Source organism: Accipiter gentilis, chromosome 7 (assembly GCF_929443795.1).
Source record: "Accipiter gentilis chromosome 7, bAccGen1.1, whole genome shotgun sequence".
In the NCBI taxonomy this organism is placed as follows: Eukaryota; Metazoa; Chordata; class Aves; order Accipitriformes; family Accipitridae; genus Astur; species Astur gentilis.
Window position 1 is genome coordinate 18,719,259 of NC_064886.1, and position 20,843 is coordinate 18,740,101.

The window sequence follows — 20,843 nt, forward strand, 5'->3', positions numbered from 1 at the left end:
GGCGCTCCTGAAACCTTCAGGTTTTTGACATTTGAGTGATGTAAAAAACCAACAGCTTTCCATAATGCTGCAAAGTCTTTCAAGTCTTTCATAACACAGGTTGCCTCTGTGTGCAAAATCATGCCGGCACAAAGAAACTATAGCAACATCCTACCAGAATAACTTAAAAGAAAATCTCCTTTGGGAAAAGAATTATTTTGAGGATCACATATGGGAGACCCAGATTATGGTACCAACAGGCTCTGGGTGGCTGGGCTGTCTTGGCAGCGTCTCCTCACTTAGCTTTTGCTGCTCTTGCACCAGAAGAAGATAGGAAAAGACAAGCCACGCTGTAAGCCGGCTAAGGAGCTTGGAAACGGCTCAGCAGCTGATACAGAAACCAGAAGCTCCGATGAATTGTGCAAACTCAAAGAGCATTTATTGTGCTGATGCTTTGATGAGGAAGCTGTGCTTCATCAGCTGTAGCTATTTATTTTGTTGATTCATCTGCAATTATTCCTTACGCTTTTTTTATCCCCAAAAAATCCCCTTCTGTTTTCTCACACCTCCTCTTTTAAACTCAACGAGGGAGATAAATCCCAGTTGCCCCTATAGTTAGTGATCAGCTGGATTTTCCAAGGGGTTTGCTTCCCCCCCCCCCCCCAGCACTGAAACGCCTGCAGCAATCCCCAACGGCCCCTATTAGGGGAGCAACTCCGCTGCCGCAGGCTCACCCCGCAAGGTGCTTTCTGTGCTGGAAAATCTCTAATTCTGACAGCCTTTCTCTGTGATAACTTCTATTTTCACCTGTTTATTTGTACACAGTCCCTAGCATTCAGTGGCAAAACTTTCAATACGGTTTATTATTGTTTGCATTTTATTTTGTTATGGTTTGTTTCTTGCAACACAAACAAGCTAACCTGCAGGAAGAGGAGAGAGGGCAATGCCAGAGCAACCCTCTTACAATCTGTAGACATCACCTGTTTCCACTTCATTTTAACCTGAATGATATTAGCCTTCATTAAAAGACAATATAAGCATTAGGGCAGCTTGTAAAGGAGGGAGAAGATTTTACTGTGTTATTTGGCTGAGAGAGGCACATGATGAATCAGTACAGCTTTACTATTCATCTTAAGCACAAGTTTGGGAAGGCATTAACCAGACCAGTCCTATATAGAGCTAGCGGGAGCAGGGCTGAGCGCCTCTCGGCCAATGCACCTAGACCTATGGAAGCAGGCTCGGTTCCTTGTCAGCCCTTCTTCAGTCTGTAAAATTTCTCACTTTGGATTTTCATTCCAACGTCGGTTATAAAATCACACTTTAAAACGTGTAGCAATGCCGCAGTGAAGTCTCTCCGGTGCTGCCGTAAAGGTGAAGTTGCGGTCGAGGCCCTGGGCTGCGGGCAGGACTCGCAGGTGAGACGAGGGGGACGGGAGAAGGCGCTGGTCCGGCGTACGCCAACGGATGGCTTTCGGATGCTCTTTGCGATCTCCTGTGCTCATGCTGAGGTCAGGGTGTGCGTACCTCCACTGGCTGCCCGCAGCAAACCCAGTATTCCCACCCCCCGAAAGAAACAGGGATGCCTGAAGTAGCTAATTAACTTATTTTGGATCACCAAGTCTCCGCTAGCAGCTAAATGTTCCTGTTGTATTTTATTATATCAAGTACCAAGAGCAGACGGCAAGATGATCTTTATTACTGCAGCGTTTTTTTATCTTCTTAGAGGATTTTTTTTATTTATTAGAAGAAAACTTAAATCTTTGGGTTCTCTTGTCTGTTATCCCCCCCCCCCCCCCCCCGTGTGGGCCCAGTTTCTTCAGCCCGAGTTTGATTTCTGTGTCACTCTCATGCCACCATACGACATTTCCCTACACGGGAGATAAGCGTTTATTCACATTTCTGTTTGTGCAGAGCGGTAAAATATTAAACTTAAATTTTTCATGACATTCATAGGAGCGGTTATGGAGGCAAATAAGATTACAGCAAGTACTACATAAAAGCTTGTTTATGCAGGGAGGGGAAAAAAAAATCAAACTCGGAAACATGTTTGCAAAACTGGGAAAGAACCCAAGGGGATGGGTTTTTTTTTTGTTTTTTTCAGTTTTTCCTCTCCTTTTCTTTTCCTACCTCGCTGGTTTTACTGCGACCGCAGTAACAACTCCCAGCTCTTAAAGGCCGAGTTTATTTTCAGTGAAATATTGGTTCCCGCGGTGGGGTAGTTCACGGTTCAAGGGCAGAGCTCCACAGAAGGCGGCCAGCGCTCGGCTCCGCAATTAACGGGCCGCGGCCGCTGCCGCCGTCCGGCGTCTGCGCAACACCACGGGCACAGCCGCGCGCAGCCCCGCGCGCACCTCTCCGGGCGCCCCCCGCTCCCTTCTGGCCGGGGCTCGCCGCGAGCCGCCCGGCGCGCCTCCCTTGGCCAACTGCTCCGCGCGCGCCTCCCGCCGCGCCCCTCTGCCAGCCCCCCCCCTCCTCCCCAACGCGCCCCCGCCCGCCTCTATCGCACACCGCGCGGCGCGCGCAACCCCGCGCCCGGCGGCTCCTCGCGCGGCCCGCTGCAGCCGGCTCCGCGCCCCGCGCAGTGACGGCGGCGGCCGCGAGGGGGGAGCCGTGCTCTTCCCGCCGCTCCGCGCCCGCTGAGGGAAACCCTCCCCGCCCCCCCCAGCCGCCGACCGCTCGGGGCTGCCGGCCCGGCCTCGGGCGGGCCCCAGCCCACCGGGGCTGAGAAACTTCTCCGGGCCGCCAACAAGGTGGGCGGCGGGGTGGCGGTCCTGCAGAAAAGGGCACACGGGCCTCCTCTGCCCCCACCCCCCCCGGGCTCGCTGGCCCCGCTCGGGCTCCCGAGAGCCGCGTGGTGCCCCCCCCAACCCCACGGGAGCGCAGCAGGGCACCTGTGGGGCGGCCCCGCCGAGCCCCGCCCCCAAGCCCCGCACCCGGGCAGGTGAGCCCGGCGCCGCCCCCGCCCGGCCCCGGCTCGTCCGTCCGTCCGCCCGCCCGCCCGCACCGCCGCAGCCCCCGGCACAGCGCCCGGCTGCCCCGGGGGAGCGCTGCTGCTGCTGCCGCCGCCGCCGCCGCGGCGGCGGGCGGGGGCGGCGCCCGCTGCCCCCCCCCGGGGCGGCTATGCGGTGGGGGCGGCCGTGAGTGCGGGGCCGGCGGGGAGCGGGGACACCCCCTCCCCCCCCTCCGCGGGGCGCCCGGCCCCGCCGCCGGACGGGCGGGCGGGCGGGCGGACGGAGCCGCGCAGCAGAGGGGAGCGGGCAGGCGCGGGGGGAGTGGTTAGCGGTTCCGCCGCGACACCCCCAGCACACCCCCCCACCCCCCCCCCACGCCCCGTTAAGCCGCCCCTCTCCAAATAAATCAGCACCATGACTACTTCTGGGCATGGAACAAAGAGGATGCTCTCCCGGGGCCCCGCGCTGCTCCTGGCGCCGCTGCTGCTCCTGTGCCGAGGTAACCCCCAGCGCCGCCGCCGCGACCCCGGCCCCGTGGTGTTTTGTTTTGTTGTTTTGTTTAAACTCCCTGTTTTATGTTTTCCCCTGTTTTTGTTTATGGCTGTTTCCCCCTTCCCAGTTCTCCCACCGACGTGGCCGCGGAGGGCGGTGGGGTCTGTCCCGTGTCCCCGTCCCCCCCCCCCCCCCCCCCACCGCACGACACCCCCCCCCGTCCGGGCGCTCCGCTCTGCTCTGCGCGGCCGCGGGTGGGACGCGCGCAGATCCCCGGCTCTCGGGCGCACAAAGTTGTCCTCATCCATCTCCACCGCGGCAGCCCCCCCCGCCCCCCGCCGCGTCCACAGTCGCCTCCCCGTGTTCCCCCACCGCCCCCTCCCCACGCGTGTCGCGGGCTCCCCGGCCCCCTGCGTGGGGGGCTGCCCCACGGCTTCGGCCGCTGCCAGCGGATCGCTGCCAGTCTGGGGGGAAAAAGGAGAAGTTTGGTCTTCCCGGAGTGCTGGGGGCCGGGGAAGGGTCGCGGGGCTTGAGGCTTCCCACGGGACTCCCGACCCCCTGCTCTCCCCACTGCTCCTGGATATCCTCGGGTGGGTGGGTGGGGAATGAATGATGTACAGGAGTTAAAAAATAATGCTTGTGCTGCCTTTCCTGCACTTAATTTTAAGGAGAGTGGGTTTCCATGGGACAGTGGGGAGCAGGATCTGGCCCTTAGGTAGGATTTCCTAACTGCGGACAGCTGCGAGGCAGCACACCTGGGGCTTGGGAGAGCGCGGCTTGGAGCATCTAGTGCTCTTTTTTCTTTTCTTCCCCCCCCCCCCCCCCAGCAGCTGAACCCAGGAGCAGCCTTTTGGGTCCCAGTTGCAGGTGCTTGCCAGGGAAAGGCTCACCCCAGGGCTGGAAAGCTGAATCGCTGCCCCTGGGAACGTCTTTTGCAGGACTTCTCTCCTGGCACGTTTTCCTCTGCTTGCTCATGTGAGCTCTCTGGCAGATGTTGTTCTTAATAAATAGGGGTCGTTAAAAGCAAATTAATTAAGGTGCATCGGTGCTGAAGTTGCTCAGTGATTCGTTTGCCTTTGCTGCTGCTTGGGACGGTGCTCATGTTTGGCCATAGTGCGGAGCCTGGGCTACTGGGGAAACTTCACTGAGGCTTTAGGAATATGCCTAAATGCAAGGATTTTTAGGTGAAAAAGGAATGATCTTTGGGAGGGGTAGTAGCAGCAACTGTCATTGCTAGGGAGGGCACAGGGAATGCATTGTGGTAGGAAAGTGTTTCAGGAAAGGTCCCTACAGGGACAGCAGGTACAGTTTGCTAGGAAGGAGGCATCAGCCTTGGGGACACACACGATAGACAGAAGGGGGTCCTTGCTCTGCTTACCCTAAAAAGCACTGCTTGCCCCTGCCCTCCGGCTCCCTCCTTTGCCTGGGGTGTGTGCGGCCATGGGGGCACTTGGAAATCCTGTTAAGCAGGACATGGGGACTGGGGTGCAGAGTGTGGGGTGCAGGGCACAGAAAGCAGGGTGCAGGTTGTGGGGAGTGGGGCACCAAGCGTGGGACGCAGGGCATGAGCTGCCTGTGGGTCAGTACTGCCCCGGCGGAGTGATGGCTGTCCGTTGCCAGTGCGATGCCCTGTACTGTGTAAAGCTCTCCTTTTATCTGAGGAGAGAGTTAAGAGCAGCAAAGGAGCAGGTTTTCTTGGTTTTTTTTTTGTTTTTTTTTTTTATTGCTTTGACACATTAATGATAATCTTTTCTCTGATATTCCCCCCTCCTGTCTCCTCCTGTGTGGGTAGCTACCATGGTGAGATTGGGCTGTGGGTGTAATTCTTCCAGCGCTCTGAGTGCTTAAACATATGGAAACCCACTTTGAAACAGTTTGTGGCTGCAAACCTACCATCGTACCCATCCCTCTCCCCTGCTCTCTGAATGCCTCCCTGCACAATGTGTGCGTTAGGAACTCGCAGTGCGCTTTCAGCTCAAGCTGTGAATAATGGATCTGTCCCCAGCCTGTGACTCCTTCTCCTCTCTAGGCTGTAGCATCCCTTTGCTTTTGTAGCGGGGTGCTGCCCCTGCCCTGTCCCACCCCTGGCATGGACCACAGCAAGATCTCTGTGTGGAGAGGGGGTCTGGGATCTGGGGAAACCTCTTCCGAAAGAGGCAAGTGGCGGCAGTGCCCGGGAATGCCTCCCACCGGGGCTGTGCTGACCTTCCTGCAGCTCGCTGTGCTCCAAGTCACCTTTCTCCTCTGGATTACAGGGGTTAACAGAACACATCTTGGTTTGGGTTGTTGCAGACGGGAGAGACACCTGCATGAGTCATGCCGCGGTGCTGCCATCTCTGCAAAGCTCCCAGCTCACACAGACGGTCGTGTTGGGCACTTGCCATTTTTCTCTATTTATGTGCCTTTGCTCCCTTCCCCCTTGCCGGGGCTGGCTCTGGGCAGGCTGCGTTTCGGGGACTGGGGGTGCACCAGGCTGAGTTCCTCCAGCCTCTTCAAAGCGGGTGGCATTTGTTCGCCTGTCAGGCAGGTCCCCTAAATAGCTTTGTGAAGGTCCAATTAAGAGATCACTCTCCTGTCCCCGGGTCTCTGGTGGCCCGGCTGCTGGCATGCGTGCGGCTGCGAGCAAAGGGTGTGCGTGTGTGTTTGGCAGCCGAAGGCCGCTCACGCCGAGCTTGAGGATGTCTCTTGCTGGCAACAGGCCCCCGTTTGTTGCTGGCATCTAGGCAGGGTTTTTGGCCGCCTTCCTCGCCGCCGGCGGCGGAGCTGTCTCCGAGGTTATATGAATAGGTATCCTGTGAATGACCTGGATGAATTACCTGAATATTTTGTTTTCCTGCCTGGTGCTGTCTCACCAGCTCGCTCCCCTGCCTTGTGAGCGGGCAGCGCCGTGCACCCAGGAGCAGATGTGGGAACGTGGGGCTGGGGCTGACGGAGGGGAGTATGGCAGCACGGGGACCAGGTGTGCAAAGCTTATTGAACAAACTGACTGCTTCAGCCACTGTAAGATGCACTTGGGCTGTCATGATCTGTGCATGAGGAAAGACCTGCAGATTGCTTTTAGGCTCTGGCTCCAGGGAGGTGTGGGTGGAGAGACATTATGCTTATTTTATTATGTGTCCCTGTATCACTCTACATAATATGGAGGCACTTTTTATGCAGAGGCTCTTCAGGAACAAAAATGAAAGACCTCTATTATCTACTGTACAATAGATTTGCAGAATGTGATCATACAAACTGTTGAAATGTAGGTTATTTTCCCCCCATTAGTGCGGATCTCAACATTTTATGTAATGACTGTCCAAACTGATGTGATTTGGCGGATAGTGTGGTGGGGGGAGAAGTCTAAAATTATTATATTGCCTCTTGCTCCAACATCCATTAGAGCAATATATTTCAGATATTCTGATTTTTACTTCCCATCAGTGTAAATCCAGAGCAGCTCCTCTGAAGTCAGTAAAGCTGCTCTGGATTTACGCATCGCGGCTGTGACCAGCGTTGGGCTCTCTGGGAATGCAGGAGGCAACTGTGTGACTTGCCCCGAGCAGCATTTTTCACTTCAGAAATATCCTCTCACCGATGCTGCAGCCCCCTTTGTATATTTGAAATGGGGAAGTCCATATTACTCGCTGTTTTCAGGTTTTGATTATTTTCTTCAATTTGTCAGGCTTGGTCGCAAAGCTCCATTCATTGACATCTGACTCTCTGGCTGATCAATAGAGTCTCTTGAGGTTTGAATGCCAAAATAGTTACATTAAAAAAATAAATCAATAAAGTGCAATTAATTTGCTGTATTTTATTACCGGGAATGATAGATGCTCTTAAGACTCTCGCTCCAAGCCCTGTTATCTCTGTGTTTAAAGCAGCTTAGCATGGCAAGGAAGGTATGAACCCAGGAGCAGCTGTAGGAGGTCAGAGCAGAGGGTCACCAAGACGGGGACACAGTTTGTGTCTTGGGAAAGAGTTTTTGGATCAGGGATGCATTCCTGAGCCAGAGATGGCATCCATTTGTTTAACTGCTGTGATGGTTTTGCCATCATGGATTTGATCACTCTTTGAGCCCAGGCAGATGTCTGCTGAGGACAGCGTCTCTGGGCAAGGATCCCCTTGTTTCAAAGAGCCTGGAGAGAGGAGTCGGCACCACGAAGCATGGCAGCGGTTTAGGCTATGTAGGGTTTTGCCATTTGTGCCCATGGGATGGAGATTTCTACTCTGGTGACGCCACAATGAGTCGGGGCCTTCCTGCCCTTCTCCATAGCTCCTCAGAAATGTGCTTTGAACCCAGGCTGCTCAGGAGACCTGTGCTGGCTGCTGTCCCAGGAGGGTCCCTTTGCTGAAAGGTGGAGGAAGTGGGGGGTATTGTTACTCGTAGCATTGGGTTATGACAACTCATGGTGCTGCTCTTCAGACTTCAGCGGTTGATGCTGATATGAAGCACGAGTTTTGCCATGATGGAGAGGTGGCTTCACCGAGCAATGTGTCTTGCTTATGCAGGCGGCTGCAAACCTGTGCTGTCTTGGAGGTGTGACCAGGGAGCAAAGGGGAGGTGGCAATCTCCCACATCGTGCAGGAAGCAAGGGAAACTAAAATCTGCTGGCCTTAATAAACAGCTCACTGAATAAGTAGCCATCCCACTGAAATAAATGCCATCAGCTCAGCAAATTAAATTCACTGAACTTGATTCCCCCTTCTCCCCCCGCCTAAATATAATGTTTGTTAATGACACGCGGTGGCTTGATTTGTTGGCATAGCATTAGCGCTTACCCCTGTTAGTGGCTCAGCTGATGTGCTGGCACGTGGTGGTAATGGAGATGCTTTCCTGACTTCGGCTGTCAAATCCTCTTGCATTAAGTGCCACGGAGGCTGGGGAGTGTGAGTTACCATGTGGTGCTCTAGATGTCGTGGAAGATGCTTCGATTTCATGCTGTCGGGAGTTTTCCAGCTGGCATTTCAGAGGTTCGCACATGAGGATGGGCAGGCAGAAATTACAAGCAAAGAGGTCCTCTGAGGTAACTTACAGGGCTGGACAGGGATTGCTCGGTGTCTGGCTTTCCCTTGGTATTTCCATTCCCCTCCATGACAGAGAGTGCTGCAATGGGAAGTAATGAAAGTGCTGCTTGGAGTGTCTGCGGTGGGTAAATTCAACGTGGAAGGACTTCGCTGTTTGCGCAGTACTTTGCACGATAGACTTGAGTCTCAGGTGCAATGTAAATATTAACGTTTCTTCCACGCTATCAAAAAAATTCTCTTGCAGCACACTTTCAGCTTTTCTTTGTTTACGTAAGCGTGTTTGTTTCTGACAGTATTCAGAAAGCTTCATGAATTTATGATGTGCTCCAGATTCGAGCACACTTTCTTTTTTCCTTTTTTTTTTTTTCCCCCCCCCTAAAATGTTCTTTCTTCCCAAATTTTGGTGATGAAATGGCAAGAGGTATGCATATTTCAGCAGGCTATTGAGAGGCAATGTAAACACCATCTTTCACAGAAAATCAGTTTGTTCAAGTTCAAAAGCAGCCCAGCCTCCCCACTTGATCAATTTGCCTGTCATAGGAGATGATTTTAAAAGTGGCGATTACATCCTATCTTGTCGCTCGCAACTTCAGGCAAGGAGAGAAAAATGAAGTGTAGCATTTGATTTTTAACACTTTTTTTTTTTTTTGGTGATGGTGGTAGTCAGGGGTGAAGCAAAGGGGTGCCCTGAGGGGGTGAGGCATAGCCAGGAGCAGAGGGGTTTCCACGAGGCTGCTGCCTGCTGAGTAGACTAATTGGAAACTGTGTGTAAACCAGCTCTGCTGATCTCGGTGTGACTGCACCAACTGGCCTTTGAGAGCCACTCTGCCCCATTGCTTCCCCCACAGTGGAGGAGGAGACCTGCAAGGGCAGAAGGATGAACTTCTACTGACAAACATGCTAAATCTTGGGAGAGAGGGCGCTCAGGGCTCTGCTGTTGTGTGGCCACGTCCTCCTGTCCCGGGGTGTTGTGCTGCCCTCAGGTTAAAGACTGTGAAGGGACCAGAGGTATGGTTATGGGGAGGGACTGGTGTAAAACCACGCATGTTAGGCAGCTTGACATCAGCGATAGTGCCACAAAGCTGTCCTGGATGGAACAAAATGCTGGAAAACCCCCACCAATGCAATTCAAACTGGGGTTAAATGGAGAAGCAGGAACCAAAATCCTTATTCTGGCCAAGCCGAGGGGTTCGGGAAGCTCTAAAGACTGTGGTCCCACCAGCACCAGCCCACTGGATGGTGTGGGACATGGTGCCTTTGGCCAAACAGCTGTCCCTATCCCAAGCCCATTTATCTGCACAGGGGTAACACGTACCCTAAATACACAATGTTGGGAGAGTTTGGTCATGGGCTAAGGGAGCTGTGGGGGAAGTTGGCCTGGAGGGGAAAAGCACTTCTGCTAGAGAGAGGGGAAATGTCATCCTCATTACCCAAGAAATAAAATTCTTCAGAAGATTAAATCAGAGGTGCAGTTATCTTTGGGGTTTTTTTGTTTTGCTTGTATGGGAACATTTCAAAAACAGATGGCAAAGCAGAGATTTATTTCCCGTTAAGTGCAGAGGGCTGGTGCACAGGACCTTATCTGCTTGTGGGCCCTGTAATAAACCTGCCAGCAGGTGATTTAAATCCAGTTTTTCTGATTGGAGGGTAGTGGAAGGAACAGGGTTTATGTTACTTATGAATTTTATGGGCAATGTTAGATTTTTAAGATGCAAGAATGATCAGGGCATGGCTCTGTAGCACCAGAGACTTTCATTCCTTTCATAAAGGATCTTCCCAGAGTCAGAAAAAATGAACCATTTTACATTATTTAGCAGTTGGGTTGCCAAAGCCAGCTGTTTGCATGAGTGACAGACACAACTATTTTATATCTCAGTTTAGGAGCTGTTGTCAATTAGCCACAGCTTTTGCTTAGCAGCAAGACCTTTGCCACGATGGGGAAGGAGGGATGTTTAATGGATGCTGCAGCTCTCGAAACAAACACTTATGCTGCAGCTCAAAAAAAAAAAAAAAAAAAAAAGAAAAAAAAGAAAAAGAAACTTGCACCAAAAAAGGACAGAGTCCGTGCACCCTAAAAGGGAACCCTTGAGCAGATGGAGCAGGTTTCTATGCAACGAGTCGTAATTAGAAACTCAGCAAATAGTTGGCAGCTGCTGACTGTCTTTGATACCCAGATTTTTTGATTGAAAAAGGAGCAAGTCCGAGATGAGTTTTGGAAGGAGCTGCTCTGGATGTGTGCATGGGGTAAGTCCCTGGCCGGTGTGAGCGCCTGGTGTGGTGAGAGACAACAGCCATCAGCCTTCGGTGCCTCTGTCCCTGACTTTGAGGGGCTACTCTGAGATGTCACTGGTAGTTCTGAAAGTCAGAGAGCTGGGGGTAGAGGACCAATAAACACAGAAAGTCTGACTGTCTTTCATTGAGTGCAAAAAGGATGCAACACAGACCTGCCCAACGAAACAGGCTTTTAAGATGTTGCCACAGAGGCATCTAGAGAGGATAGTAAAAGCTGTCTGAAAGCAGCAGAGCTCTGTCAGCAAGCTCAAAGGCCAGCATGCCTCAACCATACCCAGATCACTGGAATTAGGGCAGGAAAAGTTGGCGAATAAGCTGCCTTTCCCATCTCCAACAGTTGTTTGATACAGTCTGTTCCTGAGTGTGGCTGGTTTTCAGTGATGCAGGCAGCAGGACTTCTGCCGCTTCCTTTGGCAGAGTGTTTCACAGCCTATTAGACCTCTCCCATATTCCGCCTACGTTTTTTCTTCTCTGCTTCGTTCCGTCATTTATTGGATGACCTGAATCCACAACTTTCCATCCTTATCACCCATCCAAAACTGAACCCAGGCAAATCTGCAAACCAGGGTTAAACAGCAAGTGGGAAATGCTTAAAAGAAGGCGCTGAGCCTGGCATGTAAATACATTTACAGTTGGAGGTTATTTGGAGAATAAAGGGCAAGGACTTGAAATGCACGTGGTGATGAGCCATAGATTACGCTCTGAAAATACTCAGAAGGCAGTTATAGTCACACTATCTAATTCATCTCCCACTAAGACATTCTCCTCCAAGGTGTTTGGAAATAATGGAGTAGCTTAGTTACTAACATTATTAAATCCTCATCTCTGACAGCTACGAGAATTAATATACAAAGGTTTCCTCCTCTTTTTTTTAAATGCAGCTCAGTTACTCATTTCCTGTCTTTCGCTTAGGAGTAGCCGGCTGAAAGTTATTAGCATGAGTATTGGTGCAAAAAAGGCTCAACTCCATTAAAGAAGAGAAACAAGCAAGAGAAAAACAGAAGATAGCATGAATTTTGTTGCAGCTGTGGCATTTTTTTTTCTTTTCAGACATTCATCATTCTTCCATGTGTAGATCTCAAAGGGCTTTAGAGAAGAGAGTGGGCACCATCGAAGACGTGGTCTGTGCTCTCCCATTGTCCCCATGAAGGGGCCCAGGACAGCAATCCCCTATCGAAAGCCCTGCTGGCAGGGAGAGCAGAGGTGTTGGGTGGAGCTGGGCTCGGGAGTTATTTTTTGAAGACAGCTTATTTAATTTTTTTTGCTGCTGCTCTTTGAGGAGTGAGGCTCACCTTGGATGGGAGGCTGCTGAGGTGGTATGGCCAGTCTGTTGGCCCTGGTATGCTAAGCGCTGCTTTTGTGCCATCTCCTCCTCTGTGTCTCAGCCTGGGCTTGTTTTGGTGGCTGAGCTGCTTGGCATCTCCAAGCCCCATCCTGGACACTGCCGAGGTGTGTGGGTGGGTGTCAGGGCTTTCTCAGGCTGCCCCAGAGTTGGCATCGCAAGGCTGAGTGCCATGAGTTATGTTAGCGAAGGGCTGAATTAACACTTGTTTCTTTTGCTGAGTTTGATTTGCACCAGCCTGTTAAAACTGTTGTGGGAAGCCTTAAGCAGAAATTAAGAGGTGGGAGCTAACGTTCTTTATTGCTAAAATGAGACTGTGCTACAGAGCAGAGCCCAGCCCGTGGTGCCCACCCCATCACCTCCCTGGTGTGATGGAGCCGGGCAGCTCATGGGGATTGGGGACATCTTTTCAGGGACTGCACTGAGGAGCTGTTCTTCAGATGTGCTCTTTTAAACCCCAAATGTCTGTGTTGTGCAGCTTATTTCACCACAAAGCCCTCCATATTTGCAACACTACTAGTGTCGTAATGAGATTAGTGGTGTCTCTTGTAAGCCCTGGGGGATGCGGGGCTTTGATGAGTATCAGCTCCTGGGTGCAGCTTCAGCTATGTCTTACCAAAGCATCCTGCTCATCCAGAGTTAAAATATCTTTCTCCCTTTCTCTGAGCATATTGCAGCCCAACACATTAAATGCATTAGAAGGCTTTATTGCATTTAGCCAATTAACAAAAAGGGAAAGTCAAAGAGAAGTCATTGCTTTGGTTCTGATACCAAACAGCAAACTTTTGGATGGTTTCCCAAACTCCCCTAGGCTCTCTGTCCCCACACCTTCTCGCTTGCTGCATGGCACTCCCCAGTAGCCCTCCCGTGGCTGGCAGTGCCAATAAAGCCAAGTCCAAGTGTAGATCAGCAGCAGCCGGGCTCCCTGTGTCCCCTGGCCAAATGCCCCATGCAAGGACCTTGCCTGCAAGATGCAGAGTCCCTGGTGAGGCTGCACACAGCCCAGCAGTGAGCCCCGTCCGACATGAGCCGTTTACTTTTGTCATGGTTGAAAAGCCATCAGCCCTCCTGTGTGCCTGTAGTCTAATGTGCTTAAAAAGCTGCTGATAAATTGCAGTTCTCCCGACTGATCCCAATGCATTGCCGATGCTCAGCCCCAGCTGAAGGTTAGCTGGGGAGGAGGTCTGCAGCCGGCTGAGCCGAATTGACCCCGTATCACTACTGTTCCAGCTGGTTACATGGGCTCGTGTCTGAGGCAGTGATCATGGTGGGTCCACGGCTGTCATGAGCAAAGGGCTGAAAGCAGGAGCAGCCCCAGCTCTAAAGGGTATCCATCAAAATGTTCAGCCCGGTTAGGTGTGCGGGATCTGGGAACTGCTGTATCAGACTCCAGTCTGTGGGACTTCATCATCTGAGTTATTATCTCCAAAACACAGTTATCTCCCTGAATGGCAGTCTCCTATTGAAAACGATCTCTTTCAGCAGGGCACTTGCATTTATTTACTGCACAGCTTCTCCCATTAGTATAATCATTACTCCTTGGACTGGGTTTGAATTCAGAGCATCCCACTGTGGTACTTAAAGAATTAATTACAGCGATGAAAGAATTCCTCTAAAGACTTCTATGAATTGGTCTGGTTGAAGTGTTTTAGCTTTGCTTCAATTGGTGCAGCTCTTGTCAAAGGATTGTGAGAAAATGCATGGGTCAGTGATTTAGATTAGGGAAATTACGTTAGAAAAATTGATTTGATTTAGAAAGTGAGCTTTCAGATCACAGGGAATTGTCTGCTTCTTTCTCTGCTGTGCTGCTTCTCCCTGAAGATGTGCAGAGGCAGATAATTCAGGGTTAAAGTAAGTGGCTATTGTAAAAGGTTTGTCTGAGAGCAGAGGAGAGATGGGTTGACACATATCTTCAGATAAATGATTATTGACCCATATATTGTTATCTGCGCATCAGCTGGAGATACAGGCGGATGGGATCGCTTATAAACAGCACTCATAGGCAGTTCATGTGGCTTGCTAAAGAATTGGGTCCTTAATTTTAGGTTTAGGTTTGTTTTTTGTTTGTTTGTTGTTCGCCCCCCGCCCCCCCTCCCCCCCCCCCCCCCCGCCTTTTGTACGGCATACCTTCAGAGCCGGTGCAGCTCTGGGAATGTGTGCCTGACTCTGTGACTCTGTGCTTAGTCATTCCTGGGGCTGGGATTTTGCTTTTCATGGGGGTTTTCTACTTCCTCGGATCAAACTGAGTGTTTCCTCCTTCTGTCCCTCGTCCTTGTCTTAAAGGGACTGCAGTCCCTGGGCTGCAGCAGGATGATGCCCAACAGCAGGCAGTGTCAGCTCAGAGGACCGGTTCCTAAAAAGCACCTTCTGAATGGGCAGTTCCCTTCCCTGCACGCTGAGGAGTTTCGTCCAAGTTTTTCTCCTGACCAGCTGTGTTTTGCCTGTGAGAAGAATGGGTTGTGAAGGCATTGGCTGCTGGCCGGAGACCCAAAATGTTCACGACTGTTCATGAGTCGCTTACCACTGCGAATGGGCTCGCCGTGTTCGTCAGGGTAGCAGGGATGAAGTTTGGCAGCAAGAGTTTCAGTTCTCACTTTGTAAAATTTCTCTTTTAAAAAATGGTTAAGGAGATGGGTTGCGTCTAGTAATGCTTTTTGTTTCATTGTCACCTTGTAGAACCCTTTAAATTCCAGCTTGTTTACTGGGATGCTGGAGAGATCTCATTGCTGTTCTGGCTAGCGCTGGTGGCATTTCTTTCTGTAGCATCACCACCATCTCCCTTGCCACGAAAACCCAGATATGGGGCTCTGGTGTGCCTGTGCTGTTTCCTCTCCCCCAGCGTGGGCACGAGAGAGGTGCAGGACTCCGGCGCTGCTGATGTGGTCCAGTGCGTGCTTCGGCTTGGAGGGTGTGTGCACATTCCCACATCATGCAGAGAGCCTTTTCCGTACCCCAGCCTCAGGCTGGGAAGCGAGATGGTGAGTGTAGAGGAAATGATGCTGGGGAGTGCTGGACCCAGGTGGGGAGGCTCTAACCAGCAACTGAATTCAGCACTGCAAAAAACAAGTTGCAGAAGTAGCAATCTGTCTGTCCACTTAGTGGGAGAAAACTAAGATCATTTCACAGTAATCAGCCCCCTGGTGTTTAAAAAAAGCCCCCAAATACTGCAGGGTTTTGCTTTAATGCGGATAACTGGCAAAATCTAAAGCACATTAATGTGCTCAGAGTCTGTGGGACTTTTTTTCCTCCTTTGGACAAATAGAAGTTGTATCAAATTGAAAAATAATATAAGAAAAAATAGATTGCCTTTGCTTTTTAGATACCATGTATCTGCCATAACATTTCAGAGGTATCCTTTCCGCCCTGAAACTCTCTAGTTAATTACCAGCAGAGTTATCGGCAGGTGACTATTTTTCTTTGCTGCAGGTACAGTCCGATGGTGAAAATTGTCATTGTCACATATCTCACGGTAATACATTCTCAAGGTGATGCATTATGCAGGTGCATTGCCTTGCTATAGCTGTTTGGCTATATCAGTGTCTCCATTAAACCCTACAATTTTCAGGAATTTTAATTTGGTTGTAAAAACTTGCTCCAGGCGCTACCTCAGATGACAAAGTCCAGGAGTGTTGGGTTTCTTATTTGTTTTTTTATTGTAAAGATTTCTGCCTCTGCGTGTTGAAATGGTCATTCAGATTAAAAGAAGGGTTACAAATGGTGGGATTTGAACGTGTCAAGCTTGAAGGTGTCCATAAGGAGCCCTTGTTGCAAGTAGTTGCTGGGGGGATGTGTTCAGGGTGGGCATTTCTGCAAGCCAGGCATAGGTGGCATGTCCCCACTGCCTCTGGAGGAATGCACCCACTGTCCTCAGCCAAGGCTGCAGCCAGCTGGGTCCATGCCACCGGCTTGGCCCGACGTTTGAGGGGGGCTGGGGCTGTGGTGAACAGAGCTGGACACTGAGCATGAGAGTGAGAGGCAGCAGGGCTTTGCTTTGGGACCGGCATCGTTGAATTGCAGCAGATGCTTTGCTGCTACACAACAATTTGTAATTAAAACACAACTTGCCATCCTGATTAGATTAAGCAGTTAAATTCATTTGCAATATTTTTTTCCCCCTGCATTGTGTAATTAGCAACATATGATGGTTACATTAGCTCAATTAAAAGTTATAATGATTAATTTGCACATCAAAGCCTCCCCATGAATCAACTGGTACAGCACACCAGAGCAAGCTCAGTTATGGTGTGGTTGTGTGAAGTGCCCGCGTGAACATGTCCCCTGCCTGCTCCCAGGGCACGATGGTAGTGGGTGATGGATGCTCCAGTGCAGGGGTTCCTGATGTTTCAGTCCTTCTGGAAGTCAGCAGTATCTGTGTGCCTTGTGTCACTCAATAAATGCTAGGGTGATGCTTGCCAGGACATGGCAGTTCCTTCCTTACATCTGAGTCTGGGTGATGCATCCCAAAGCACCTGACTGACCATGCACCTGGGAGCACTTAAAAGTAATAATGTTAAGATTACTGGTGGTTCTTGTTGTTGCTTTGTGAATATAAGCATAGTTCTAAAGTGTTTTGGCCAAATTCTAAATGTTTTACCCAGGTTAATCTTTGATTAACATGAGTTTTGCCTGAAGGCTTTTTAAGTCAGATTGGGGCTCTAACTAGTAAAGAACCTCATTTAAGCAAGCCAAAACCAACAAGAAAACTACTATAAGTTAGTTATAATGAATTATTTTTTTCTTTCTTATATAGTCATAATATTGCCTTTCTTTCCACCTTCTGCTGAGCTGTGAAAATATTCTGCAAAATGATATTTTGAGTTGATGGAAAAGTACACCCCTGTCAACAATATTTTTCTATTGTTCATCAGAGACAGGCTTCATAACAAAAGAGATCCGTGTTGGAAAAGTACATCAGCTGCAGACAGTTTATTCAAAGTCTTCTCAAATAGCAGGGACGGTTTATGAGTTCCTGCTCCAGCTGAAGATGAAATGCAGAGCATGGCTTCTAATCTTTCAGAGAAGTGGACGGGGCAGGTCGTAATAATGTATTGCCATTTTCACAAAAGATGGATTTCATATTAAAGGTTCCAGTGGAAAAAGGTCTGGAGGTGTTAAAATATTTATATATTGTTTAAGTTACTGTATGAGGGTGCTGTCTCCTTCCCTAGAGCGCTGTGGGGGTTGTGGACACATAAGCAAGCAGAAAATGAGCTCCCGCCTTTTTTGGTCTGTGTACATGTCTGTGTGTATGTGCATGTGTGTGTGCCGATGTTAAATTGGTAAGGTGGTAAATGTTTCACTTTTCCAACCATCAATTTCAATTGAATTTCATAAGCCATTAAAGTTCTCCGCTGCTTCCTTTGCTGTTCCAGTTACGTGAGCTCCAGCCATTTAGCTGCAGGTCCTGGGGCATGATTGCTCTGTGGAGCAGCAAAAGTAAATTGGTTCCTGATGTAGAATTTTTTTATATATATATATATATATATATATATTTTTTTTTTTTTTTTAAATGTCTTTAACTCACTGTGAGTGATGATGTTGGGCTGATGATGTGAATCTTCAAGCTTGACTTTTTCTGGTCCAGTTCTGGATGCCCCCCAGACAGCATCTTTTTAAAAAAGCTTTTGTGCTTAGCTTGAATGAAAAAGTCTTATATGTAGAGGAAGAGGATTTCTTTTGTTGTTTATATATATTTATCTTTAGAATCATGGTGGAAGGATTTTACTGGAGTTTTGGGTTTTCTCTGTGTAGATTTGAAATGTTTATGAGAATGATACTTACCTGGATCAAAGGAGATCTTCTGGCAGTCCTCTGACTTTGTTTCAGTGCTGGCACTGTGACAAATAATGAAAAAGCAATCATTTCCCCTTCTCCCACTTTTATTCTCAGGATAAATGAATGGTTAAGATCTCTGTGCTCAAAAATAATTGCTCATGGCCCTTACAAAAAAAATAAAAAATCCATAACATTTACCCTTTAAATAGATGATTTGATCTTTTCTGTTGGTTTGTGTTTTGCACTGGTGAGCGCCTTTGCTGCCAGTCTGAGGCTAAACTTGAGAAAGTTTATATGGAAGCTGAGCAGGTTGAGTCTGTGGGAAGGAAAACTGGATAAATAATTGTACTGCTTTAGAAGGCAGTTCCTGTGGCAGAAACTGAGCAGTGGGGAATGCAGCAGGGCCATGCCACCATGGTCCACCAGTAGAATTGTTCTGCACAGCGTAAAGCTAAAGAATTTGCTAAAATACAGAATGAATGGAAAAAAGAGTAATTTTCATTTGCATGTGATTTAAAATAGCTCAGGCATCTTCTAAAATGGGTGCTGCTGAGACCTGCTGGGGAGGAGTTCATGGCTGGATGTTCCTCCCCCAGCTGCCCTTGGGAGCTGATGAGCAGAGGGAGGTGTCCACCAGTGCTTTGCCAGGATTTCTCTTTTTCCTTTCTTTCCTTGCTTTTATGGCAGCGGATGTGAGGATGACTGCCATATTTTACATCTCCCCTCCCCTAGCAGCCAAACAGTGCTGTGCAACCAGCCGTCTTGGGTCTGCAACGGCTGCATGGGGGGACTGAGCTGGCTGCCCATCCCAAGTACTGCGCACTCCACCTTTCCAGAGCATTAACCTGCCACCGTTTCCAGCAAAGCCAGACATAAAAGATTAGGCTGGGCCTGTACTCCTTGTTTGGGAATAACTGCAGGGGTTTCATTCCTTTTTTTTTTTTTTTTTTTTTTTTTTAACTGCTGCTAATTGGTGCTCTCAGCTCCAGCTTATGAAGGCTGCTGCCTGGGAATCATTGCGAATAGTTATGGAAATGCGTTTAAACACTTAAATCTGTTGTATTTTTCTCTTTATGGGCTTATTCCTTCAAAAAGGATAAATATGCCCCAAGTCTCCACCTGCCCAGGATGAATGCTTTCCATGAAAAGCAGCGGGGGCTCCGGGCACCTCTGCAGCTGAGAGGGTAGATGGGGGCTTAGCAGTAACTCTAAGGAAGCCCAGCCCCACTGCACCCGTTGTGCTGAGGAAGTACCATTTTCGGTCTGTTTGCTCCATACTCCAGATGGGGCCTTTGGATGCAGGGTGTGGGGAATTGGTAGGGCATCCGACTTCCTTCCTGCCCAGGAAGGAGAGCATCCTTTCTCCTCTGACCTGCCCATCGCAAGCATCAATTACTCAAGCCAGTGGCCCTGTTAAATCAACAGGGCTGCTAATTGGATGCTAATGCAGTGTGCCTGCTATGGTCCTTCCTAATGCCATGGCTGCACCAGTCATGTTGGTCTGTCTGGCAGTCAGTGCGTGTCCCTCTATTCTTCATGGTGGGGACCCTGCACTTGCACAGAAGCAGATAAAGTTTAACCTGTGTCTGTGCTGAAAGCAAAGGAAAAGGAAAAACACATCACTTGATGGGTTTTCTCATCATGGCCATACATTCCCCAGGTTTGGACATGCATGAGCCATTCCCGGTGGTCCTGGCAGGGGCTTTGGATGGGGGCTCATGGTTTCTCCTGAGATGGAGAAGCACCATACAGTTGGACGTACGCTCTCGCAAGCCGGGCCAATTAATTCTGCTCCGGGCGTTGAGCCAGCGATGGTAGGAAGCAATGATGAATAGCCAGGCTGTTGCTTCCTCCGCTGAGAAAGCATTTTGGGAACTGAGGAGCTGCCACAGTGGGTGTGTTTCCGGAATGGTTTGCAACTTGTTTCTGTTGGTGAGACATGGAGCTGACAAAGGTGCTGCTTCCATGAAGCATCCCCTGAGGATAATGCGTGAAGTTGGTTGGTTTTAAATGCCTCTTTAAAAGCTGGCTCTCCACCAAATTTATTCTGCTTTTACTAAGTTGTGAGACCCCAAGGTGGTGACTCTGTGCCCTTGGAACAGTGTGGTTTGGCTCCATCTGGTGCTTGCTTAGGGGTCATCAATGGGAACCCTGTGCCAGCCAGTGGTGTCCGGAGGTTGTCACCCCATGGTGGCCTTGCCTTGGCTCATCCAAAAGGAGCTGCAGGTCCTAGAGCAGGCATGTGGATCTCTGTTAGTTGTTGGCAGCTTTAGTCAGCAAAACTGGATCGAGCATCAGCTTATCCTCTTATCCCAGGAGGTGGTTGCTTCAGGCTGACGATGAGGGACAGGACCTACATTGTCCCTCACCTTTTATCTACAGCCTTTCACTGGCAGGAAATGCAAAATCCTTCCCACAGTATTGGGGGGACCTTTGAGGCTCATGGATTTCAGCCCCCCGCAGCCTTATATTTATGGCAGGGCTACAACCTTCCTTGTGAGAGAGCCCATTCATTCAGAAGCCTTTCAGGTAGGGATTTCCAAGGTGCTGGGTAGATGTTTCTCTGCCTTTTTGTCTGCAGGCAAAAAAAGTGATTTGGAGTGCTGCTGGTGGGAGGAGGCATCCAAGCAGAAATGCAATGGCCCCGCCAAAAAAAAATTTAAAAAATTGTCATGTTTGTATGGAGGTATAATTGTCCAGGCTGTCTCAGTGGTTGCAAATGACTCCAAATACATGGTGCTTCAAGACCAAGAGGGTGCCCAGGGCCTCCTGAATAAGGCTGTGAAAGTAAAACAAGTGCTTGTTTAAAGAACAACGTAGGGTATTGTTTATTTTTGCTCCTAATTAGAGGGAGATGCGAATGGTCCAATTCCCATATTTTAAGGGCAACATTCAGCCAAAATGATGGACAGGGAAGATGAGAAGAGACTGCTACAAGCCAAAGGCAGCAAACCCATGAAGCAGAGCTAGAGACAGCTTTAAAGCTATGAACATAATTGCCCGAG

General features: G+C 49.7%; 1 protein-coding gene across 1 annotated transcript in view; it reads left to right on the plus strand.

The window, feature by feature from the left end:
• Positions 1 to 3,153: 3,153 nt before the first annotated feature.
• TMEM132B (transmembrane protein 132B) overlaps positions 3,154 to 20,843 on the plus strand; it is a 259,981-nt gene continuing 242,291 nt past the window's right edge. Inside the window, exon 1 of the mRNA XM_049806661.1 lies at positions 3,154 to 3,429. Within this exon, the coding sequence (XP_049662618.1) occupies positions 3,345 to 3,429 (85 nt within the window). The 5' untranslated portion in view covers positions 3,154 to 3,344. The remainder of the gene's footprint in view (positions 3,430 to 20,843) is intronic.